The 25,980-nt window shown below is 55.7% G+C and overlaps 1 protein-coding gene across 2 annotated transcripts; it reads right to left on the bottom strand.

Annotated features, from left to right (window-relative positions):
* Positions 1–691: 691 nt before the first annotated feature.
* Positions 692–24,158, bottom strand: PTPN7 (protein tyrosine phosphatase non-receptor type 7). 2 transcript variants are annotated; one of them, XM_043533400.1, is made up of 11 exons: positions 23,994–24,133; positions 19,950–20,184; positions 18,985–19,168; positions 18,202–18,286; positions 17,775–17,851; positions 12,751–12,888; positions 11,508–11,618; positions 10,325–10,482; positions 9,515–9,707; positions 2,077–2,082; positions 692–702 (listed from the first exon to the last, which is right to left on the bottom strand). In XM_043533400.1, exons 2-10 carry the CDS (start codon positions 20,078–20,080, stop codon positions 2,080–2,082), a joined length of 1,080 nt encoding a protein of 359 aa, XP_043389335.1. In that variant the 5' UTR covers positions 20,081–20,184; positions 23,994–24,133; the 3' UTR covers positions 692–702; positions 2,077–2,079. The 2 variants fall into 2 exon arrangements, with proteins under 2 accessions (XP_043389335.1, XP_007054371.1); XM_007054309.4 differs by lacking the exons at positions 692–702; positions 2,077–2,082 and adding an exon at positions 7,322–7,980 and having other exon boundaries at positions 9,594–9,707; positions 23,994–24,158.
* Between the last annotated feature and the right edge of the window lie 1,822 nt (positions 24,159–25,980).

Here is a 25,980-nt window from a genome sequence, read left to right as displayed (position 1 = left end):
ACATGAATCGGCACACTGTACTAACCCACAACTGCATATGATACCACACTGATTACACCCAGGGTGAGCAAAGATTAGAACTCAGGCTTCACATATTCAGACTTTTACCCAGTAAATGCATGGGGCATTATCACTTAGCCAGCCAGTATACAGAGGTTGAAATTAACCCCATACAGAAGGCCAGACCAAGGATTATCAACCATTTAAGTCCCAATTAAGCTCTCAAAATACTGTAGACCTTACATGGAACTTAAGTATAGCCTAAGCCTTGTGCTAACCCTCTGCCAAGTAGTGAATTTTGCCCTCCAGGTGCAGACATGTGATGCAAGTCTGTCCATCTATACAAGCAGCATTGCATGGGTGTGGCTGTGAGCATGAGGGTTCTTTGCCTCACTCCTTTTCTCATTGCTAACCAGCCATCTCAACCATGAGACTACTCACGCCAGTTCGCTTGCAGGTTCCATTGTTAGTTCAATCTTCTGTCTCCTTCCCAGCCCCTCCTGCTCCTCTGTGGTCAGTTAAACAGAATGTACATCGCATGCACAATAGAAGGAAGCCTGTAATTAAAGTGACCTTCAAAGGGTAAAAATTGTATTCTCTTAAATCTTTACAATGGATTAGAAAAGCCTTGAGTGAAATCTTGTCCCCACTGAATTCAATAGGGATCTGGCCATTGATGTGAGACCAGGATTTCACCCTCTTCTTATTTAAAGATTGGGGTGGGTTTAATTTTGTTTTTTTACATTACAAATTCAAGTTCTGTGACCCCTGATTTTCCTATGGCAGAGGGAAGAAAGAGGCAGAATGGCCCAGTGGTTAGGGCCTAGGTTCAATTCTCTGCTCCAGACTTCCTGTATGACCTTGGGCAAGTCACTTAGGCACTCTGGCTCAGATTCTCATAGGTACTTAGGCATTAGGGACCTAAAATGATGGATTTCAAGATCAGGGCCTCTGTCCCTTCTGCACTATCCTACCACACAGAGGGGTGCTTTTAACCCAAACAGCTACCCAAATTTGGGGTCCTGTGGGTTGTTCCAGCTAGAAGGAAAAAATGAAGATGAAGGCTAGTATTTTTGATGCAATTTTATTTGTTTACTAGGGTTGTTAGGGCAGCTCTCACCTTGGGACCCTTCAGGGCAAAACTCACCCCACTGCAAGTCTCCCCTGGTCTGTTTCTGAGGTCAGGGTAGCAGCACAGGAGCCCTCCAGCCAAAGCCCCCCTTTCAGGGCATTGACATTCAAAGGTACTAAGGAACAAGAACAAACCACTCACAGCCAGGGTCATCCCACAGACCTTCACTGGGACCTCACCCTTCTGTTCAGGGCTTGTTTCCAAAAGTCTGTGCTTCTGCTAATTCCTTTCCCAGGATCTGGTCATCCCCTCCAGGAGGATTGATCCAGCTGACAAACAAATGCCAGCTCAGGGCTAGAACTAGGCTTTTCTTTCCAAGAAACAGAACTCCACCTGCCTTCTTAGTCAGCATTCAAACAAGTGCTGGGCCCATTCCTTTTATCTCCCCTCTCCAGGCCTGACACTGGCTGCAGGTGTAGTGGGGCGGGGCCACTTGCTTGACAGGTCCACAAGTTTTCCCTAACCCTTTGATTGCCAGTGGGGAACCAGTCAGCCTCCTTAACCCCCTCATGGCCAGCGTGGGGCCTCTCTGCTCCACCACAACAAAGAATAGCCAAAGTCCTGTTTCCACAAACACAGGAGGAACCAAACAATAGTCTCATTAGCCAGTTAGTCCAGCCCCAGCCCCCTCTGTGGGCTTCTCCCAGGATCAGGGTCCCACACTGTGCTTGTCCAGGCTGACCTGCAGCTGGCCTGTGTCAGCTGACTCAGGCTGGTGGGATTCGGGCTACAGATTGTTTAACTGCGGTGTAGACGTCCAGGCTTGGGCTGGAGCTCGGGCGCTGTGACCCCATGAGAGGACAGGGTTCCGGGACCCAGCCCAAGCCCAAACACCTACACCGCAGTTACACCGCCCCGTAGCCCAAGCCCCACAAGCTGGAGTCAGCTAACAAAGGCAGTTAGAGGTGTTTGGTTGCAGTATAGATATACACTTACAGCTGCACACCCTACTGAATGCCTTCAGAACTTTCCCTCATTATCCCTTCTACGTATATGTTGAATAGTTGCAGAGACAGGATACAACGTGGGTGTATGCCTTCCTTGATGCTGCGATATGCCAATACTTTGTCTGGCTGGCTGCTTTCTGTCCCCAGGACATAATTGTATTTCATAATGACGGCTGTTGGCACAGTCTGTAGATATTGCTTTATTAGTAGCCGTATTCCAGTAGCACCTCTAGGCTCCATTGTATTTGCTGCTGAACATACACAGAGGGCAGCTGGACACTACAAAGTTTTGTTGGCAGAGCTATGTCAGTCAAAGATGTGAAAAAAACACCCCCCTAGCCAACAGAGCTATGCCAGCAAAACCCCTGGTGTGGACACCAACATCAGCCTGCCTCTGTTAACATAGTTGGGCAGGGTCTGCACCTAAAACTGAGATCGACCTAGCTACATCATTCAGGGCTGCGAGCTCAACCTAACCCTTACTGTAGACGCAGCTACATTGCCAGAACAATTCTTCTGTCGCCCTAGCCCTGTAGTGTGTAGACATACCCCTAGAGTCATTCGGGGAGGTTGTGTTATGCCAGCAGAATAACGCCCTCTGGCAATATAAGCTGTGTTTACATTAGAGGGCTCCGCCAGTACAGCCATACCAGCTAAGCATTTGTAGTGTAGACAAGGCCCTAGTAAGAGAGTCCCCATCCCAAACAGCTTGCAGTGTAAACAGAGGAGACAGCAAGGACGGGTGTGTGAACAGAGGCACACAGCAGGTTATTGGCAGAACTGGGCATAGAACCCTGATCTCCAATGCCCAACTCACCACCCATTCTGCCGCTAGTTACGGCAGAACCCACAAGCAGGGCAGAAAATAAGACTCTAATCAGTAATAACACTGGGCCCTTCTCAGGGCATAGGTGCAGCTCTGCGGCTGTCACACCGACCCTTAGGATAGCAATGGAAGGGGGTTGCCATTGGTGTAGTTAGTTCATCTCTCTAAGAGGTGGTAGTGAGGCCGACTGAAGAATTCCTCCATGGACCTGGCTGCATCTACACTGGGGATTAGGTCGCCCTAACTACACAGGGCTTGTCTATGCTTGAAAATAAACGCTACAGCTGCATAGCTGCACCGCTGTAGCACTTCAGTGGGAGGGGTTTTCCTTTAGGTCCAGCTAGGTCGACAGAAGAATTCTTCCAGCAGGCTAGCTCCCGTCTCTTGGAGAGGTGGGTTAATGGATGGGGAAAAGCCCTCCTGACAATGCAGGAAGCATCTACATTCCAGCTGGAGCTCCATAGCTGTGCCTTGCAGCAGCCATAGTGTAGACTGAGTCTTCTTTACAGATGAAGGGGCTTGTCCACTGTCAAGGTGGGTCAGCAGCAGAACCAAGTGGCAATGGAAGGTTTTTGCATGGTTGCTGTCACCGGATCTTACAGTCCCTCCTCAGAGAAAGGAGATGGCCTGGAAGGGACCCTGCTTCCTCAACCATTAAGTGATAATTCTTAGTGAATGAAGCCTGCACTTCTGGTTTCAGAGACTTTCACTCTGGCAGAAACATGGGAAAAAAAATAAATTAAAAGGCACCAATGCAAGGGATAGAGTCCAGAGTGACCTAGACAAATTGGAGGATTGGGCCAAAAGAAATCTGATGAGGTTCAACAAGGACAAGTGCAGAGTCCTGCACTTAGGACAGAAGAATCCCGTGCACTGCTACAGGCTGGGGACTGACTGGCTAAGCAGCCATTCTGAAGAAAAGGACCTGGGGATTACAGTGGACGAGAAGCTGGATATGAGTCAGCAGTGTGCCCTTGTTGCCAAGAAGGCTAACGGCATATTGGGCTGCATTAGTAGGGGCATTGCCAGCAGATTGAGGGAAGTGATTATTCCCCTCTATTTGGCACTGGTGAGGCCACATCTGGAGTATTGCGTCCAGTTTTGGTCCCCCCACTGCAGAAGGGATGTGGACAAATTGGAGAGAATCCAGCGGAGGGCAACGAAAATGATCAGGGGGCTGGGGCACATGACTTACAAGGAGAGGCTGAGGGAACTGGGCTTGTTTAGTCTGCAGAAGAGAAGAATGAGGCAGGATTTGATAGCAGCCTTCAACTACCTGAAGAGGGGTTCCAAAGAGGATGAAGCTCGGCTGTTCTCAGTGGTACCAGATAACAGAACAAGAAGCAATGGTCTCAAGTTGCAGTGGGGGAGGTCTAGGTTGGATATTAGGAAACACTATTTCAGTAGGAGGGTGGTGAAACACTGGAACGGGTTCCCTAGGGAGGTGGTAGAATCTCCATCCTTAGAGGTTTTTAAGGCCCATCTTGATAAAGCCCTGGCTGGGATGATTTAGTTGGGGTTGGTCCTGCTTTGAGCAGGGGGTTGGACTAGATGACCTCCTGAGGTCCCTTCCAACCCTAATCTTCCATGATTCTATGATTCCATGATTCTATGTATTTTGCTGTGTCCTCTTTGCTTTTATTTCTGATATTTGTGCTCTTGCTCCAGCCCTGTGGTGAAATCACATGCCATGACACTGCCATGGAAAGATCACATTCTTTTCATGGCCACGGACAGTCAGTTGGATATGGATACAGTGAGCGTTGTCCTTAACCTCTGAACCAGACTCAACGTCCACCCCACGCTCAACCTGCCTTCAAACAAGCATACCTCTAGTTTCACGTCCCTCTGCAGAGCCTGGAACCAGAAGCAGAACCATCCCAAGAGCACAGCGGGGCTGTTTTTACAGTATTTCTGGCCTGACTCAAAAGAAAAATGACCCAGGATCTCCAGGGAACTCCTGTTCCTGAGCCATTTCCACTCCCAAACCAACCAGACGAAGGAGAGGTTTGTGTGAGATTTGTCTCTCACACTGAAGGAAATGGTCCATTACAGAGACAACCCTTGTTAAACACATCTTAAGTGAAAGGTACATTAAACCAAGGCTGTTTCATCTCTCTTCCAGTCACAGAGCGCAGTTGTTAGGACACATAGCAAGCGGAGAGTAATATACTGGGCTTTCATGAGGTTGTGTTTGTGAAGAGGGTGTTAATATTAGAATCCACACCAGGAACAAACAAATACACAGAAGAAACCATTTAAATTCACCATCCAACTTCTGGTATTGGCTTAACTCACAGATCAGCCCGACACTTCTTCTGAGTCCATAACAACAGTTACAGACAACTGCCATCTCTTGCAACAATCCACATGACAATATCTGTTCAGTGCGAGGTGTAGCCTGCTACGGGATAGGAAATAACCCGGACCCAACAGTGCTGATGGCACTTTCGATTTTAATAGCTACGCAGAGCTGTTTAACCAGAGAGGCTCAAATGGCTGACTATCCTCTCCGGGGCTGAAGTGACTGGCTGCCTCTCTCTTTCTTTCAAAAACTGTTTACAAAGAACTGATACGGTTTTTACTCCTCTCTGCCTCCAAGGACGTGATGATACAAACCGAGAAATTGACATAATATTATATCAGGGAGACAAGGGGGGTGAGCTAATATCTCTTATTGGACCAACTTCTGCTGGTGAAAGAAAAAGACAAGCTCTGGAGCTACACCGAGCTCGTTGTCAGGTCTGTGACTGGAAGAAGCTCGAAAGTTGGTCTCTTTCACCAGCAGAAGTTAGTCCAATAAAAGATATTACCCCACCCGCCTTGTCTCTCTAATATCCTGGGACCAACACAGCTACAGAAACACTGCAAATAATATTATATCCTCTGTTATCATAATTTCCCTGGCAAACACTCTAGCAAGAGCATCGGCACGCACATGTGGGACGAGCTAATGAGGAATGACAGGGTTCAGTGATACGTGAAAATTTCTGTAGTACTGGCTATTTTTATGACCAAAATGCTCCCTGAGCTGTCCTTGAAGACCCATTGAATTTGCTGCTTAGAACCAGCAAGATTAAGCAGAAATAAAAAAACTTCTATGCTCATGCAAGCCGTGAAAGCCGTTTCAAAGCCTTCCCCCTATGCACGCCTGGGAACTGCTCTGGAGGCAGCTCCTTGGCTCAGCACAAGGTGTGCTGGGCAAGCGGGATAGTGCTGCCGGGGAGGATGAGGCTACACAACACGGAGGTCGGGATCAGGGGTGTAGAAGGCCTGCAGGGCTGTATCAGCAGGGTCAGGGACCCCACACACATCCTCATTCCCCAGGAACGCCTACTGCAGGAAGCGAGCCTTGCTTTATTAAACCCAAATATGACCTGCACCCACACAGCTCCGGAGCGAGATCTTCTTTCCTTTTGAGGATTTAATGCTGATGAATGTATTATTATTTTTGTTGTCGTAGTGCCTAGGAACTCTAGTCATGGACCAGACCACATTGTGCTAGGCGCTGTACATTATAAGGTGTATTACGGTAGCACCGAGGCTCCCTCATCATGGACCAGAACCCCAGTGTGCTGCATGCCATGCAAACAATTAAAAATGCTGTTTTGACAGCCCAGGGCGCTGGAGATCTGCTTATTCCCAGGGCAGGTACAGCATGGGCAGCAGCAGGGCACTCTTCCAGTGTACCTCCCCCTGTCCACAGGCGGCCTCTAGAGTTGAGAAGGGAGTTTGATCTCCACGGCCATTCACTTCTTGGAGCCTCTTTTCGGACGGTCAGTGACGCTTGTGGTTTTGGGCTGTGGGGAGAGACTCCCCACCTGAGTTCACATCAGCCGTTGAATAGGCATCAAGTTTTAGTCTCTGACAGTTTGGTCTGGGTCAGGACCTGTGTCCCCAGGAGCATGCCGCAGGTTGCTTCTCTCCTGGCATAAACTCTCCGGCAGGCCCCCTGAGATGAACACCGCCAGAGGCGTGGCAATTTGGGGGTGTGGAAGGCACTCTGCAAAAGTTCTGGAGTACCCCATGGGAGTGGGAGTCTCTGGGAGGAACCTGCACAGTCCCTTGCCTATGGGAATTCACAAGGGAGGTGGTGAGAGATAACTTGAGTGCCCAAGCACTATATTGGTGAATCCCTTCCTTTCTAGCTCTCCTACTATGTGGCATCCACTTCCCTAGTACCTTGCTGCAAATTCCCCAGGTTCGAACACATGAAGCAGAGACCAGGTGAGCTCAGCAATGCTCACTCCCCCCCCAACCCCCCCCCCCCCCCCCAGGTGACCGGGCACACACTGTGAACAGTAAATCGTCAATGTGAGCAATTAGCAAGGACCCTGGCACTCAAATTTGTTCACATCAACTCTCCAGGCCGTTCCAAAGAGCGAAGTCACTCCTGTGAATCAACATTTACTCACAAAGGAATCAAGGGTGCTATTTATTTGCAATGTAATGTAACCAGCTCCAGTCCGCACTTGATGTAACTAGTTGGAGGGTTCAAATGCACACCATGCTCCAGCTCCTAGTGTATATCCAGTTCCTTAGCACAGTTTGCTGGTCGATTCAGGGCTAGAATGCTACAGGTTTAGAAAGCAAAAGCCCTTTTCCATCAGTGAAATTGGCCTCACGCTCATAGCAAATGGCACCAACAAAAACCCGCTGGGAGCCCTCTCATTGTTCAAACCTGCCCACAACCCAACCTGTGCTAGCAATGCATTGCTGTTTGTTGGGGCGCTTCTAAGCAGCTCTAATTAATTACCCCAGTTACAAGATGCCGTGAGGTAATTAGCGTGATTCAGGGCGGGTTTGCCACGGCCGTTCAAGGGTGCCGCAGTTCCTCCCATGCTGCCATGGTGGCGTGATGTAAGCAGAAAGGAGCCAGGGCTAGCTGGAGCCCTCTCCTGGTAGCTCTACTGTTGGCCCAGACGCTGGAGACTTCAGAGCGCCCCGGGGCAAGTCAGAGCCCAGCAGACGGCTGGGATTATTATGGGCCTGTCGTCTCAGGGAGCTGCGACGCGTACACAGCCAGCGTGTGATGGAGGAATTGGTACTGTTCACTGGTCTGAATCATTCCACCTCTGGAAGAAGAAAAGATGGTCAGTTGTAAGGTTTAATTAAACTGCAGCCGCCTGATCGATTAATTCCTTGGAGAACTCTCAGCTGTGTGGGCATTCCAGCCCTGCCTGCTGTTCCCAAATAACGACAGTGAAACGCGCCCTTGCTGACCTGGAATTCTCTAAGCAGCACTGGGGATTTGGAAGCCTTAGCGGGCAGTTCTCGGCCCGGATTAAAGGACAGATTCTGCTGATTTTCCATTGGTACAAATGTGGAGTAACTCCACTGAAGTCAGGATCCCCCTGCTGTAACCGGGCTCAGTATCTGGCCCTAGATTCTTACTGGAACAAGTAAATGCTGCTTTTCAGCATCTAAGTGCAGACAGCAGTGTTCAGACATGGGATCTGAATGCTCTGTTTGGCGGCCACATGAAAAATAAACTCACAGCCTTAAACCCTTGATACCTAGAACTGGACCATAATGATCAGACCTTCCAGGCGGGGTGGTGGAGTGCAGCAAGTCAGAATTCAAGCAAAATTCATTCAGGTTGTGGGGAGCTAGAGCAGAGTGAGTCTCGGCTATCCCTGGATGCAATGTGTCCTGGGAAAGCCGGCAGGGGACATGGGGCCCTCCCAATGGACAAGCCCTGAGAGGATGGTGAAAGGGATTGCACTAGACCCTCCTGAAAGGGGATCTTCTTCGGTTTTGTGTAAATAAGTGAGCATCTCTTTGTGGAGCTCTAAAGCAGTCACTCGACGACAACCTCGCACCTTGAAGTCCCTAAGGTCCGTTGTCCCTGACTGTGGTAGCCCAAATAGCTTCTTGTCTGGCCTGGTGGCAAGGGCTGCCCTGAGCTCTGTCTCATAGAGGCCATCCCATGTATAGAACGCCCAGGTGGGTGGGGTGAAATGCCAAGGATCTGCTGACACGTCCGGGGCTGTGCTTTGGAGACAATTCCCGGTGCTTTGAGGATGATTATATGGCTAGAGGCAGGTCAGATCCATTAGTGGAACATCCTGCTTAATGCAGGATAGGCAGTTTGGGTGAGTTTTTGCTCTGTGCTCACAGTTGGAGTCAGGTTTTCTATATGCCCCGGCGGGTTGTTCTGCAAACCTGGCCAGGTATTTTGATGCCCCAAAGGGCGCTGGGTTCTTTTAAAAGCCTGGCCAGTAATGTGGTCCCAATGACATTGGGTCTAGCTACCTCAGTAGGAAAGTCAATGGAAAGTGGTTTTCATTTGAGGAGACCAGGCTTGCCACTGGCAGGATCCGGCGAGACACCGACCGGAATGAATTGCTCTGTTTTCAAACCCGTCGCTTCCTTCCTGGCCAGTAGGGCAGCTGATCCAAAGACAGCTTTGCTGTGCAGGAGGGAGAGCATCATTTCCTTGGAGTTCTCTTCCTGTTCTCCTGCAGTGTTTGTATAAAACCATCCCATCCCACTTCCCTGCTCTGAATCCTTCTCTGCTTCTCTCACCGACCCCCTTAATGCGAGGGCAATCCCCCCACCTGCACTTGCTTCTCTACATCTAGAACTAGCTCCCAAGTGCTTTGGGACCACCAAGCGCTTCCTCCCAGCTGTGCCCCACTGCTCATGCCTAGGTGGCCCAGGCCCCTTGCTGTCACTCTGTACGTACCTGTCTATGCGGAGCTGGCACACTATCCCCAGGATATCCACCTCTCCTTTGGCCTTCAGCTGTTGGCATCCAATCCTGGTAGCAATAAAGCAGCCCGTCCGACCAATCCCTGCACTGAATGGGACACAGAAGGCAGATCAAACTGAAGCTGGGTGGATGATACGGGACACTGGAAAGCTCAATGGACGGCGCACAAACCCTTTTGTCTCCAGCTCCCTCCTGACCCAGGTCGGTCATGTCTGTGGATTGATCAGCTGCCTGAGGCTAGTTCCTTATGGTCCTTGCTTTTGTCCACATCACAGCTGGTCCCTTGTCTCCAGGATCAGCTACCTGTCTCGCTTAGGTCTAGGGCCCCCCATCACTGCAGTATTTGAGCCCCTCACAATCTCAGGCTCCTGGGAGGCAGGGCAGTGCTTTTACCCTCAAGGTACTGGTGGGGAACCGAGACACAGGGAGGCTCTGGCCCAGATTTCCATTGATGTCAACAGAAGTTAGGTGCTGAGCTAAAGTGACTGACCCAAGGTCACACCGGGAGTCTGTAGCAGAGCCAGGACTCAAACCTGGGCCTCCCAATTCCCAGGCCATCCTCCCACCCAGAGAGGCCAGCTGATGAATTGGTCATGGAGCTTGAATGGCCAAAGGCTGACTAGGCTGTGGCGACTTTCCTGAAGGCTCTGGAAGAAGGGGGTGGAAGCCCTCCTCCCACCCTGGGGTTCAGGGAAGGCTCTCACCTGCAGTGAACGACCACGGGCCCCATGCTGGCTGCAGCCTGCAGGATCTGCTCCACCTCTGACACTAGGTGCAGCAGGGGCTTGGCCGACTCGGGGGCTTGCTGGTCGGGCCAGGAGGGGAAGAAGACGTGCTTCACTGGGCGACATTCACCTTCGAGCTTCCCAGCCACCAGAGTTAAAGAGAAACAAGAACATAGGAACATGGCCTGGTCATGCTGGGTCAGACGCCAGGCCCATCCGGGCCAGTGTCCGGGCTCCAACAGGGGCCAGCAACTGCTGCTTCAGAGGAAGGGGCAAGAACCCCAGAGCAGGCAGATGTGGGATAACCTGCCCCCATGAAGTTCTCCTCCTGATCTCTAATAGCTAGAGCCTGGATGAAGCCCTGGGCACCAGGGTTTCTCTCGGTTCCAATACTCTTTGTCTGCATTAACTCACACACTGGATAGTCTTGCTAGCCATGTAAATGTCCAATCCCTCTTTGACTCTAAGTTCTTGATCTCAATGGCATGCGGATGGATACAGTGTGAGCACTGCCCTTCCAGACCCGGGGGACTCCTGTTCCCAAAGACAGGGACCCAGACACTGGAGCTAAGGACAGCAAGGTCTGACTATGGCAGAGCCAGTGGATCACGGCTAATGGGGACATTGCTAACAATGCACACAGGCAGGTCTTTCCTGAGGCTTCACCCGGCGGGATCCTCAGCCCCTGCCCCCCCTCCCTCTGCCCTGACAGGCTACGCACTTGCCAAAGGAAATTCAACCCCAAAGTGCTATGGCCCAAACTCTCCTCTCTATTACACCAGGGTAAATCTGGACTCACTCCACTGACTTCAGATTTACACCAATTCCATTCGATTCAGTGGTGAAAGGCCGGATTGCACCAGCGTCACTGAGAGCAGGGAGTAGGTAGGGGCTGGGGATCCGGAGCTCTCCCCTTAACTCTGGCCACTTGTGGGGAGAGGGCTGGTGCTGGGCTGGGAATTAAGGCCAAAGAGGAGCTCTGCCGGTGAACTCCTTCTCCAGACAGGGAGAGGAGAGACCCCCTCAACCGCCCCCCCATTCTGGGACAGATTCTTTTACCCACTTATACATTACATATGTCACTGCTGCTCAATCCCCAGATCCCCCACCGTCACACTCCCCATTCCCCCCTCTGTCTTGGGCTCGGGGGGCTCCGACTCACTTGGAGGGTGAGATCCCGGACTGTGTACTCCGCACACTCGCTCACCCCCTGAAGGCGGATGGTGAACGGGCCGTAGGTGGCTTCCTTTTCAGGCCAGTAATGGACGCATTTCTGGAAGTGGAAGGCAGGGATTCACGGTGAGGGAGGGTCCAAGGGCACCCTCTAAGGGGCTGATTGCAGCTGGCACCATGGCTCACGGGGGCAGCAGGGGGCACTGCTGAGCATGGGGACACATGATGAACAGGGTCATATTGCCGTCCCTGCCCCCATCTTCCAGCCTCCTGTGTGTCCCTTCCTGCCCTCCACTCGGGCTCCCCCGACCTCGTCGGTATCAGGCCCAGCAGCAGCCTCTGTGCAGGGCCCCCCCTGCCTGGCAGTGCTCCCCCCAGGCAGCCACGACTGTGCCATGCCACCTCCTGCCCAACGAGGCAATGGCTGGGAGAGAAGCCGCAGGGCAGGGAGGCAGAGGACACCTGGAAATCAGCAGCAGCGGCTGGAGTGGGGCAGGGGCAGAAGTTGGCGAGACGGCTGGATGGTGTCTAGGCTGGTTCGGCCGGAACAGGGCCAAGGCGCTGGAATCAGCAGAACTAGCCAGGACCCGGGGCCAGCTAGGGTGAACAGGCCACTGTCCCCTAGTCGGCATTCATGGTGCCAGCTGCCTCGGACCGTGGCTGTGCCGCCCACCCCATCCTTGGGGCTGGCTAAGAGTCTTCCCAGAGCCAGGCCCGGGGAATGCTAGCGGCTCAGCTTGCTGCCAGCCCTGCTCCCTCTCCCGCCAGCTGCCCTAAGCCTCCTTATCCCACTAGCTCACCAGCAAGCCGGCTTCCCGGAGAGCCCTTCCCGGAGAGCCTGCGTGACCGGGGATGCAGGGTAGGGTCGGTAAGTGCAGCTCAAAGTGTATGGTCACAGGGCTCGAGTCCCCTCTCACGCACTCCAGTGTGAGTCAGGAGTAACCCCACTGGGCCCGATCCCCTCTCACTCACCCCAGTGTAAATCAGGAGTGACTCACTGGGGCCAAAGGTGTTATTCCAGTGTACAGCTGGTGTACGTGAGAGGATAGTCAGGCCCCATGTGTGAAAAGCTGCAATTTCACAGCCGTTTTGATTCGTCCTCCTTCTGTGTACGGCCTCCCGCGTCAGGCATTAGCTGTAGCCCCCACTGCCACCGGCTCTGGGCTGTGGCTAAATGCCACCCGTCTCCCATACCGTACAGCCAGCCGGGGCGAAGCCAGCCCGGACCGTACCTCTTTGCCTTCCTTGAGCTTGGTGATCATGACGATAAGCGGCGCGCCCTCCTGCCACACCATCTGCCAGAAATCCACCACCGTGTTCAGCATGGGCCCCTGCGTGGCGATGTACTCTCGTGCATGCCCTGCATAGCCCTAGGAGGGACAGAAAGGGGAGAGAGGGCTAGGTACGAGCTGCATTGGCAGGGACAACAGCCAGGAATCTCTGTGTCTCTCAGCCCATAAACCACAGGGGGTTGTGGTGGATATGGAAGATTGGTAGTTTTGCTAATCATGATAACTTAAGCTCTGTAGAAACATCGTCCTAACCAGCCTCTGCACTGGAGCAGAGAGCTGGAAAATCGTAAGTCCATCGAATGCAACCCGAACAGCTTGCAATGCAGGTGTCTGCGTGGAGTCTGCAAAGTCCAATGGACGGAGAGAATAAGCAACGAGGAGGCCCTCGAATGGGCACAGCTACCTACAACAGTGTAAGTAGTAAGGCAAAGAGAGGGACATATTTGGGGTGTCTTTTAAGAATGCCCAATATTAGGCTTGGGCACCCAGAGCGAGAGATGGAGGGGCCCACCTAAGGCACACTCTGTAGCATGACAATGACTGAAGCTGCATTATTACATATAGAAGACCTGGATAAAGGAGCCCAGGCTAGGGATGACTGGCGCTGTTTGACCTCTGCCTTATGCACCTGATAGAGCGGGAAGAATGATCATGATGATGATAGAAGCAAATGGCTTGTGCCTGTCTCCTCCCTTTATTTTAGGATGAACTCCTGAAGAGCTGATTGTGTTTTGGGGCTCTCCCTGCAGGACCCCCCATCCCTTCCTTTAGCCTTGTTTTGTTTTAGAGACATTTCCAGACTTTTATAATCCTGCACTGAGACTTCCCTGATCTGGCTGTCAGGGTGAGTCGGTCGAATAGCTCTGCACCTCCACACTAGAACCTGGCCCCCATCACAGGGCATTTAATAGTTCATAAGTTAGCAATATTAATAGTGCAGTGGGGCTTCACACAGGAGTGAGCTCAGCAGCCCAACACACAGGGGACAGAGGCCTGAGGGGCACTTGGAAGATGCCCCACCAATAATAACCCCTCATTCTTCTCAGCTTCAGATCCGATAGGAAATGAGAGTCATGATCCTGACGTCTCAGGTGGGAAAAGTGAAGCACTGAGATTTGCCCAAGGTCACCCAGCAAGCCAAGGAAAAAAACCCAGCTCTCCTGAGACCAATGTCAGTGCTCTACCCACTGGGCTGCACTGCTCCCTGAGCTAGACTGAAAACCGGCTGAGGCAGGGGAGGAACCTGCCTTTTCCTCACGTCCCAGCGAGAAGAATGTGCTCCGTCAGGCGCTGGCTGGGGAAAGTCTTTCGTCCACTCAGCAAACTGTGAGCTATGTCATTGGACCCTGAGCTTTGGGAGCAGGGAGATGCTGGTAGTGAGCAGGGTAAGGGGCTCTCTTTGCTGTAGGCTAAGGGGCTGCAGAGGACACTTGGCATGGTGCAGCAGGCCCAGGAGAGATGTTGGCTCCAGCCCTGACACTACTGCAGTTTCCTGGTGTGACCCGGGCCTGCAGCAGGTTTGAGGATCTCCATCTCAGGGACCCCCAGGTTCACTTTTCAGAGAAGTGTCCATCCACTGCCTCTCGCCCTCGCAGCTGCCTGCTAGGGTGAGGGGTTCTCTGCTAGGATTTGCCCTTTCTGACCCGCTGACAGTGCTGAGTTGCAGGGCGCTGTTCTGTCAGAGAAGTGTAGAGAATTCATCCTTTAGGGGACAGAGGTTGGCAGCTCACAGGAGACAACCAGCGAAGGTCCTGGGGGTCTGGCCAAGGTGAGTTCTTATCCCCACCAGCTACTTGCTGCAGAAAGAGTTTTCACCATGAAATCTCATCTGGAAATAGGCTCATTTCCATGTGGGGGTTGATGTGTCATCAAATGTGTTGGAGAGATCTTTAAAAAAGATCGTGCCCTGCCAGATATTCAAATATGAGACAACTTAGCCAGTTCCCTGCTAGGTTACAGCTATTTTTATATAGTGGCATAAGCTGAAATGATGTACAGTGGGTTTTGTGAAACACCGAAATCAGATATGGAAACGTGTGTGTGTGTCCATTTGTGTGTGCAGAATCCAGATATGGAAATATGTGTAAGTGTGCAAGGAGAGGGTATGCACATGGGCAGCGTGTGTGTGCGTGTGCACACGTGTGCACCCACATATGGGCAGGGCAGGGATCTCACACTCGGATGGCATGACTGCTATGTACCTGTGACATGATGCATTTTCACACGGCAATGCAGCGTTACACTGGGTCAAGCTCTGACATAAACACAGCCAACTCTCTGTCTCGCAGACAGTTGGACTGCCCCATCAAACGCCTTTTGAGGCCTTACCAGCTGCGGCCTGTGTTCAGACAGCTGCATCAATGAGGCTTGCAACCTTACAAGAGACTCAGGCTTGGTGCTTGTGGCCTAACGACAAGACTGGGAGTCAGGAGTCCTCTAAGCTAAGCTCGACTCTGGCACTGATGTGCTCTATGACCCTTGGGCAAGTCACCTAACTGCTCTGTGCCTCAGTTTACCCATCTGGCCCACACGGGTGATGATGCTGAATTAGTATTTGTGAAGCTCTGGGAAGAGGAGACCTGCTAAGTGTTATTATTCCAATCCCTCTCTCACTCGGTAGCAAATCCATTCAGATTCACCCAAGGGATGAGCTCCTGAAGTGCTCTGTGTGGGGTTGGGGCTGCTGAGAACTGAGCACTCACCTCGTTGAGGTGCTAATTAAACCTTTACCCTCCTCTCTTTTGGCCCCCCAAGTTAACTGATCCTGGTGTGTTTCAGTGGGGATCACAAACTGACCCTTATTCCCCCACCCCACCCCACCCCATAAGTCTCTGTTCGTTGCTTTCAAATGTTGGCTCCTATGGGAAACGTTTCACAGCCCTGTCAATGCCGGTGTGTGGAGGATGTAATACCTCCTCTGACCACCAGAGGGCACAGCCACCAAATCAGTATGAAATCGCACTGCACAGAGGGTGTTTCTGCATTAGTGTTTCCTCCTGTAAAGTTCTGACGTGTTTTTCCCCGTTTATGTTCCCCAGGTTACAGTAATGTGCTGTGTGTCTGTCGGGTAGGAAACTCCGTCTGCTGAACCTCCCTTTGGGAGCAGAGTTCTAGAGAGAGACACTGCTCCCAACCAGCAAACACACCTCCCTACTTCCCGGATCCTATCGCTGACACCAATTAGCATTGGCTTAGCTGGTAGTTCTGGGGACCTAATCCCAGGGAAGTGGGTGGAGATCCATCAACTCATGTCACTCAGGCCAATGAGCACATCAGTCACTGCCTAGCTGGATCAAACAGGTGGAATAAAAGAATTCCTACTTGACACCCACTTCTCTGAGTCCTCCCCCCACACCCAATGGAGATTCCCCACCTCTTTCCTGGAGCAGGCCAGACCATGCCAGAGTCCACCCCAAGGGGTCACCACCTCAAAAGAGCTGGGATTCCCCCATTAATAATAATACACAGCTCTTCTCTTGCACTTATCATCAGCAAATCTCAAAGCACTTTACAAAGGAGGTCAGTACCATGATCTCCATTTTACAAATGGGGAAACTGAGGCACAGAGCCAGAGGAAGGTTAGCTTCACAAAGGTGCATTGCAAAGCCTTAACTCCTAGGTGCCTGCCCCCCAGGGGAAGTCTCAGCCCCAAGCCAGGCATCCAGGCCAGCCCTTTCCTGCCCAACTGCAAAGAGAGAGCCTCCCTCCACCCCACTGTAGGTAAAAGCCTGGTAGATGGGGCCGTCACCTGGGATGTGGGAGAGGTGGGGTGGGATGGAGCCCTGCTGGCAAGCTAGGCAGGGGAATGCTTCGCTTGAGAGTCCTGTCTCAGTGCTCCGAGCTGCTCGCAGCATCAGGACAGAGCCATGCCTGTGTCACCTGGGGAAGCGTGGGCCTGCAAGGTTAGGCAGCAGCATCACCTGAATGTTGGACTTAGGTGCCTAAATCCCTTTGTGAACCTAACCCAAAGCGACCAGCCCCAGCAGCACCGCCTGGAATAGAATCCAGGGTCTCCTGAGTGCCAGTCCCGTGCTCTATCCATTACGTCACGCTACCTCTTTGGGGCACAGGCTGCTGTGAGCCAGAGTAGGGAAGCGGTGTCAGGCTAAGCCCGTGTGCCTTTGTAGACTCAGGGCAGCTGACTGCTCTGTGTCATAGTGTCCCCATGGTACAGGGGCGGGGCCCCGTTCACTCCTCCCGGGATCCAACATCACCAGCCCCTATCATCTAAAAATCACGAGTCAGGTGCCCAACCCCATGAGACTGGCTTGCAGAGGAAAACAGCAAGCACAGGGCAGGTTCTTTGGCTCCCCTCCTGGGTTAGCAGCCTCTCGGGTCACCTTTTCTAGCTCTGCTCTGCAACCACAGAGGCTAGGAAGTGTTTTTAAGTGAACACTGAGATTGCCACACAATCCCAGGCTCCCGGGAGCTGGGGCTTTCTGACGCCTCGAACGTGAGAGTTGGCAGCCCTGCAGGCAGACTCTGGCTGGCTGCCTGTAGCCGCCTGGAGGCCATGCAGCTGCCTCAGGGTCCGATGCGAGGGGCGTGCATGATCCCGCGGGCCATGTGGCACTGGCCTGGGGGCTGGTCTCTTCACCCGGGTGATCTACAGCAAAGGGCCCTGTGCATCGGCTTGCAGCAGGGATTGGGGGTGAGCCAGCAGGGACAGGACGCTAGAAGGAACGGGAGTCAAATGGCTGCAGCTCTAGCCCCAGGTCTGCCGCTGTGTGACGGTGGATGCAAAGCACCCATCAGAGGTTTCATGCCGGCAGCCAACACTCCCTGGCACGCAGCTCCAAACTGACTCAGGGGACACCACGTCCTGCCCGCCCAAATGCTCCGCCAGGTCTCCTAGCCCAGCCCTGCAGATCAGATCAGCTGGGTTCCCAGCCCCAGAGTTGTGGGCTCATGGAGCGCTCCGGCTCCTGTGGCTCTGAGGGTCTCAGGATGGGCAGATCACTCACCTGGATGTAGTTGGCATTGATGTAGTCCTGCTCCTCCTGGCTGCCAGCTCTCCTGAGGCAGACGCGGCTGTGGGGATCTAGGAGACAGAGCCGGGATTAGCCCCAGAGCCGTGGAGCCCGCAAGGCAGTACTGACCTCGGCCCGGCCTCCCGTCCCTTGCAAACATGCTCAGTCCCAAGCCCTCACGCCAAGGGGCAAAATCCATCAAGGAACCCGCAGGTATGCACAGAGCTCAGTGACCATGGGCTGAACATTGCTCGTCGGGTGTCTAGGAGAAACAGGGGGCAGCTGGGCTGAAACCCAGGGGATGCTCTTTAGGTTGCACCCCCCACTGTCTTAGGACGCGCACTCCCAAGCAGAACCTTCTCCGGACGCCCCTGGGCTCTAGCTTACCCACACACACACAGCGGGAGGGAGCAGCACGTACTGGGGAGGATGGTTTTGTATCTGTCCTTGGCGGCCCGTCCGGGGATGTCCAGCTCCTCTGGGTTGACAAAGTTGGGGGGGATTTTCTGCAAAGGGGAAGGAGATGGCGGCTGAAATCCCTTCGCTGCTGCTCTGGCTGGGCCAGGCTTGGAGAGACACCTGCTGCCCCCAGGAAACTGCCCGCAGGACTGGGTTCTGGTGGGACCCGTTTTCTGGCCCCTCCTGAGAAGGGTTTGTTGGCAGAGTTCATTCCTGACCAGGCTACGGAAGGGCCCTTCCTAGCCAATGCCCGGGGCACCATGCCTGCTCCCACTGCCCCAGGGATGGAGACCCCCGGCACAACCTGCATGGCATGGGCAGGTAATGAGAACAGAGACAAACACCCCAGGGGGCAGAGAACGCTTCCCACACATACTAATGATCCAGATTCACAGCTGAGGAGAGCACTGTGCCTGCTTCCCCCATATTGCCCTGCCTCCGTGGGGTAGGAGAACAGCTCTGCCAGCAGGGCCCACTCTGCTGAGGCTGCCAGGAACCTGGTGATGGCCATGCCCTGGAGAATCCCACGCTCAGTCCCCTAGATCATTCTGCAGAGGCGGGGATGCCCAGTCCCTCCCGGCCCCGGGCAGGGTAGAACTAGTGCCCTCCCCTGTGTGGGTACTGAACACCAGGCTGCCAGGGTGCCCTCGGGAGGGCTGGTGGGAGGGGAGCGGCCTGACCGTGGGCAGGGGGGCACCCTGATGAGACTGGGAGGGGCGGGCGAAGGGCGGCGCCAGCGTCTCACCGAGAACTCCTCCTGGAGCTGTGCCAGGTTCCTGGCTCGCTGCTGCAGCTCCACGCTGGTCAGGACGTGGCTGGACGTCCTGAGGAACCGCAGCGTGATGTCCCGGGGGGTGCAGACGGAGCGGATCGGCTCCACACTCGCCAGCGAGCTCATGTCCAGCACCAGAGACACATTGGAGCCTCTCCTGCAAGGCAGAGCGGCTTGTCAAGATGAAGCTGTGGCCCCCCGCCCACCTGGCCCCCAGGCTGAGTCAATAGGCATGGGGGTGCCAGTCTGCGGTGGGCAGAGCTCTGCAGAGGACACTGTGCCGGGCGGGGCTATGGGGCTCTAATGGGAGGATGCCATGGGGGCAGAGCCGGGGTCCCCAAGGATATGTGAGGGGAAGTGCTGCCCAGGCTCTGGGGCGGGGGACGGGAGGAGTTGGGACCCACGTGTGACTCTCCAAGGCCCTGGATTAGAGTCAGGCAATTCACCTGGCAAACCCAGCCTGGAGCAGGCCCCAGCCCTCCTGGCCCCCAGCAGCTCCTGCTCCGGGCCCTGCAGCCCCCTAGCAGCTGACTGGGCACCCGCACATAAGAGCCAGGCTGCTGTTGCTTTGGGTATAAAACGGGCACAAACCACGGCCACGCAGGAGCCGTGGTGGGTGCAGACAGCGGCGCCCCACCCTTCCTGCAGGCTGGCACCAGCGCCCCGCAGCCCTGGGGCTTGGGCGTTGGATCCCCAGGGATGCCACTTCTCTCCCCATGCTGAGCCCAGCTGGGACGCATTTGCTGGGGGTCCCTAGGCCTGACTGGGGGCTAAATCCAGGGCCTTTCTCCCTCTGGGGCCGGCTGGCAGCTCAGAGCGGCAAGAGGCTCTCTCCCTCCCCGAGGCTGCCTGCTGACGACCTGTGCGCTGTGCAGTGCTCAGAGCCCCCTGCCCCGGACGTGGCCCGGGAGGCCCATCGGGGCCTGGCTGCTGCTCACCTCTCCTGCAGCCGTACATGTCTCCTAGCAGAGGGGCCGGGCGTGCCGACCTTGTCCATCGCTCCCCGGGCTGCCCGGCCTGGCAGACTGGCGCTATGAACTCCAGAGCGTGCCGCGCAGTCCTGGACCATGCTGGGCCAGCAGCAGAGCCCTCACCCTGAGGCGCGGAGGGTGCAAACGGATCCCGGCGGGCCACGGCTCAGAGCGGATCAATGAGCCATGGGGGGAAAGGCGTCTGGAAAACACAAAGCACGGCACCCGCTCAGCTGCCAGCAGGGGCGCAGCAAGGCCCCCTGCTCCTCTCTGGGGCCGGCCAGTGCAGCCTGGATAGCCAGCGGGCAAGTGGCCCAGCGTCAGCCCAGTCCATAGAGCAGAGCATCTCAGCCCACAGCGCTCCTGGCAATCAGGCCCAGGGGGTGGAGCTGGACTCCCAGGAACAGGTCCCAAACTCAGCTGAAAACTCTGGCCCAAGTCCTTTGGCTGGTTCCTGCTAGAGCAGATCTGTAGAGCCCAGAGCATGGGGTGCACATGGTGCCGGCACAGCCCAGCTGCAGCCTCTGACCTGGCGGGCACGGTGCCGGCATGGCCCCGCTGCAGCCTCCGCCCCCGGGGTCACAGCTTCCGCAAGGTGGTGCAGCAGCCTTTCCGCCCCCATGCTCCCGATGCCGCTCGCAGTTGCCCCTCCAGGCGGAGCCATGCGTCGCTCCTGCCCCCGCCTACCATCCCCAAACCCTGCCCCAGAGCTAGCCAGAGAGTGACACTCCTCACTGCCCTACGCCGTCACCCCCCAGTGCCCCACGGCCATATCCCCTCACAGACCCCTGCCCCTTCCTACGGCCAGGCCTTCCCTCCTCCCGCTGCCGTCGCTTACGGCTCGGGCTAGTCCCACACTCCCCCGCTCAGCTTCTGGCAATGATTCGTCTGCCCCTTTGTATTACTAGCCTAGTGACCTCCCCACCCCACGCCCCCACCGGGCCAGCTCCTCCGGTGGGGTAAGTCGCAGTCGCTCCAGCCAGGCCAACAGAGCTGAACGAGTGACCCCAGCCAGGGATCGGCGCTCTCTGTGAAGCTGCAGGCGGGACTATGCTAGCGGGAGCCGGGGCAGTGCCAGCTTCCCTGCCCCCTGCCATCAGGAGGGCGGGGAAGGAGAAGGATAGAGGGGTAGGAACGGACTGGGGTGGGGAGAAGAGGGGTAAAGACAATGGGGAGGAATAAGGCTCTAAGCAAGCAGCGGGAGCAACCATTCCCTGGCACTCTGCTTCCTGAGCAATGGGCAGGGCTGGTGCGGCTTCTCTGCCTTGGGCAGCACAGCCCTATGGGCCAGGCTCTCCAGCGCCACGGGGATCCGTCCTCCGTGCTGACACAGGAGCTCTGAGGAGAGAGGGCACCGGCTCAGAGAGATCCCCCGCCCCCTCCCCGCCACTGCCCCCTCACCAACCGTTGGAGGAAGCTGGCTTAACCATGCAGTTGAGCAAGACGGCAGGCCGCCGAGGCTGATTGGCTGGGGCAGCAGGGTGCAACTGGCATGGCCGCCGGCTGCAGAGGGTCCAGCCTTGGAGGGCCCGGGCTCACCCCTGCTGCCCAGCTTCTGGGAGGGTTGAGACTTGCGGGGGCTGACACCAGAGGCCAAACACAGGGAAAGCAGGCAGGGAGCGGGGACGTGCCAGCAGGCTGGAAAGGGCCAAGGAGATGGATCCTCCCCTGCTTCCTTGCCTTGGTGCCTGGGAAATTGCACTGGTTTAACTCAGGCCTTCTCTGCACCCAGGTTTTACGCTGGTATAGCCATGTCGGCTGTGTCGGGAGGGATTTGTTAGCTACACCGATTGCACCAGACACCATTACACTGGGATAAAGGCGCCTTATTCCCCTTCTTGTATGGGATAAGCAATCCCGGTGTAAACCCCTTTACACCAGGACAAACCCCTTTGTACCGGCACAGCTGCCCCCACCCTTTCATTAGCCTGGGAGAGAGACAGCAGGACGTTTGTGTGTGTGGACAAAGTCACAGATCGACTTTTAAACCAAGACACTTCAGCTAATGCAACCCCCTGCGTGGGCTCCAATTTCAGTTTAAAAGCAGCTTGTTTGGGTTTAGATTAAACCTGCGTGCAGCTGACCTAAGCTCGACCGAAATCAGCCTAGTGGAAACCCGACATTTGAGCATCTGCGCAGTCTTTGACACAGGTTTCACTATTGGCTCTAAAGCCACACCTATAATTAAGCACAAACAACGAGGAGTCCTTGTGGCACCTCAGAGACTAACAAATTTATTTGGGCACAAGCTTTTGTGGGCTTTTTGCTGATACAGACTAACACGGCTACCACTCCGAAACCTATAATTAAGGTGTCAGTGGAGTAACTTCTATGGCCCCAAAAGAGACACTCCAGGCTTCCCCTAAGGGGAGCGAGAGGGGAAACTTGCATGAAACCAGAGTGACGTTCTCATGTGGACAACCTTCCTTCTTTCCGCCATTTTGACGGAGCGAATGAAGCGGGCTCTGGCGCATGCTCTCGGGCCCTGGCTAAGGGAAAGCTGCACCAGCTGAACTTAAATTGGGTTTTAGGCCGGTTTTGTTAGAGCGGTGCGCTAGGTTGTGTGGACGGGCTTATTCCACTTTAACTAGGCTTAGGTCAATGTAGGTTCTGCTGAGTGGGAAGCTGTTGAAACCGAACTGCAAGCCGCTGCTTTTAGCCTGAAATCTGAGCGTCCACACAGGGGTTACACTAACCTGGTTGGAGAGAGCCCTAAGCTAGCCTGGTGCAGCTCTCCTGGCAAGACAAGAACGTGTCGCTCTGCTACTTCCCCAGTCTGCTGGGTTCGGGACTAGCCAGCCCAAGGCTGGGGGCTGCCTATCAACCTCACGGGATCCGAAATACTGAGGAGGCCAGCAATGGGGAATCGGGAGGGAGACAGATGGAGTCTGGAACAGAGGTTGGGGGGCTAGGATCAGAGGTGGGGGGGCTGCAGCCCCTTCTGGCTCTCACGGGGCGGGGTCCAGAGGCCCCACTTGGCTGGGCCTGGGTAAAGCCTCTTCATGGGCTCAGATCCTCCTTTGGAGCCAGTTTCAGAATAACTAGCAAGCTAGTCTAGATCTGACCCACCGTCTCCGGGCCTCACTATGAGCCTCTCCCCCGGGCACCCTGCTCTTGGTATTAAAGACGAAGTCAAGGCCAGGCTGGCGGGACTAGACCTTGGCACATCCCCACAGCAAGGGGGCCTAGAGGGCAGGACAGCCCAGAGGGATGGGGTTTGGAGCAGGCTGTGTCCCAAAGTGTGGGGATGAGGCTCTGCACATGGGCAGCTGGGGACCACGCACCAAGCCGAACCCAGATCCTAACAGTGCCCAGGCCTCATGGGGCGATGGCTGGGACCCATCTGTTGTGGAGGGGGCCAGCGTGGCTCACCATGCTGTGGAGGAATGTGGCACCCAGCCCTGCCAGGTTTATACCCGGCCCCATGCCAGGGGGTCCGTGCCTGGCTGAACGGCCCCAGGGAGACAGGAGGAGTTCCCCTGCGTGACATACCCCATGTGCACCTGTTTTGGCTAAGGGAGGGAGGGGCTGAGTTCTGGCATCCCAGCCACTCCTGCCTTCCCCACTCCTCCCGCCAAGGCCTGTGTGAGGAACCCCACTGGCAGGCCGGGGTGGGTGCCCCCAGAAGAGTCCAGCCTTGGAGTGTGATCACTGGGTAAAGGGCACCAGCCTCCTAATGCCAACGCAGCTCCTCAGCCATCTCCAGACACACCGAGCTAGGAGCACCCGGCTGGTGCCATGCACGGCGAACCCGGGCGCCATGTCGGGACAGGCCCCACCATAGCCTCCGCCTGGCGCTGCAGTCCAGGTCCTAATCCTGTGCCCATCCCCATGGTATCTGTGCTGCCCTGCTCCCCGGGAAGCCACCAAGGCATAGACCCGTCCCACACGTCATCTCTGCACACAGCTGCAGCCCAGAGGTGCCCGGGACCTGCAGCCCACCCATCCCCAGCTCGGGGCCCTGGCTGCCCCATCTCCGCAGGCGAGTCCAGGATCACTCCGGGCGCTTACCTGGGGCCCCGAGCGGGCCGGCCCCGCGGCTCCTCAGCACTAGGGCTGCGAGTGGTGCACCAGTGGGTCGGGCGCCAGGGTTTGAAAGTGTTCAGGAAACTGCTTATCAAGGAGACTCTGTTGCCTCTGCAGCTTCCTCTCCCCGCTTCTCCCCCCACCCTGCCTGCCGCCCACGCACATACCGGCCACACGCTCCGCAGCTCCACTCCATCCGGCCTCTGCGAGGCAGGCACACCCCCACCCCTATCCAGCGAGCTCCCCACGGGGCTCAGGTGGGGCCAGGCCCTGCCCACCCCTCTGCTGCCCCTGCGGAGCAAGGGTCTGCCTGCCAGGGCAGGACATGCTGCCAGAGCGCGGGGGGCAGCGGGGCTGGCCCATGGGGGGGGCCGTCATCCTGCCCAGCATGGGGGTGCACCAGCACATGGCCGCCCCAACAGACTCGCTGCAGCTGTGGCCGGCCTGGGTAACAGAACAAACAGGCAGGGATCCCCAAGGGGACGTGAGGCAGGGGGCGGGGGGGCATGGGCAATAAGCAGAAAGAGACTTTGGGTCTAGGGAAGTTTCCTGCTCCCCATGCTGTGGCACTGCCCCCTCCCCGATGGGTGGGAGGGGGGTTCACCTGGCCAATACCTGCTGCGCTATGATCTGTCTGGCCCTCCACACACCCCCCCCCCCCACTGTGCTCCAGAGTCCCCGCAGAGCTGTTTCCAGCCAGTGCTCCCCGGCCTGGTCTGCAGGGAATCCCCCTTCTCCATCTGCCTCTGACTCCCATTGAGTTCTGCCCATGGCCATCATTTCTGGGGGGAAAAGGGGGAACATGCCGTGCCCCCGCTCCAGGCACTGCTCTCCTGCCCCCAGGGAGAATCTGCAGCCAGCGAGGGTCTTTGCATTCCCTGAGGAGGATTCCCGAGTGCCCAGTTCCATCAGCACCCGGCCTGCCCAGGCTAAACACGGCAGCGAAATGTCTCCAAGCCCGGCGCCCGGGTATGGGGCAATGTTCCCTCTAATTTTTGACAGGCCCTGTGCATGAAAAATTTCTTCTGTGCACATTTTTGTGCTTCTGTGCACATTTTTGTGCGTGCGGTGTTTCACCGTGTGCATGGGGTTTAGGATCTGTGTGCACGCGCACAGCTTAGAGGGAACAGTGGTCTGGGGTGATGAGATCACTCGAGCCCAGCCTCATCCCCTCCTTGCCACGCATCTTCCCTCTAACCAGGAGCTTTCCGTCTCCTCCCAGCTCTGAATCCCCAGTCGTGTTCACAGCTCCCCCGGCCCCCTTCCAATTCTGCCTCCACGGAAACCCTCCTGCAAGCTCCCACTCCTCTCCCCTCCCCTGACCTCTTAATGGCCGCCCCAAGAGCCCCCTCTCCAGCCCCTTGCCCGCGCTGCTCCTCCACGAGAGTGAGCCCCTTGCGGTCCCTGCCCCGGGAGGGGTGGCACTGGAATCCCTTAGGACTGCCAGGTTTGCCCCCTTCTCTGCCCGTTTGGCCAGTGTCAGATCTCACAGTGCTTCCCTCCAATGGCATGCCACCCCCCAGCCAGGCAGGAAGTCATCCCTAGGCCATATCCGGAGGCCACTGGCCATTAAACAGGGAGGGGAGGAGACCGCCCATGAGATCAGTGCTTAACTTCCAGTGAGAGGTGCTGGGGCTCAAGCAATTTTTTTACATTCATAACTGATGCGCCAAGCCCAGAGGCTCCAGGGCTCTGAACCGCCAAGCCCAGAGGCTCCAAGGCTCTGACCTGCTGGGCCCAGAGGCTCCGGGGCTCTGAACCACCAGGCCCAGAGGCTCCGGGGCCATGAACTGCCAGGCCCAGAGGTGCCAGGGCTCTGAACCGCCGGGCCCAGAGGTGCCGGGGCTCTGAACTGCCGGGCCCAGAGTTGCCAGGGCTCTGAACTGCCAGGCCCAGAGGCTCTGGGGCCATGAACTGCCAGGCCCAGAGGTGCCGGGGCCATGAACTGCCAGGCCCAGAGGCTCCGGGGCTC

This window comes from Chelonia mydas, chromosome 21, assembly GCF_015237465.2.
Source record: "Chelonia mydas isolate rCheMyd1 chromosome 21, rCheMyd1.pri.v2, whole genome shotgun sequence".
In the NCBI taxonomy this organism is placed as follows: domain Eukaryota; kingdom Metazoa; phylum Chordata; order Testudines; family Cheloniidae; genus Chelonia; species Chelonia mydas.
Note: the sequence above shows the minus strand (reverse complement) of the source record. Positions and strands in the feature narration are given on the sequence as shown.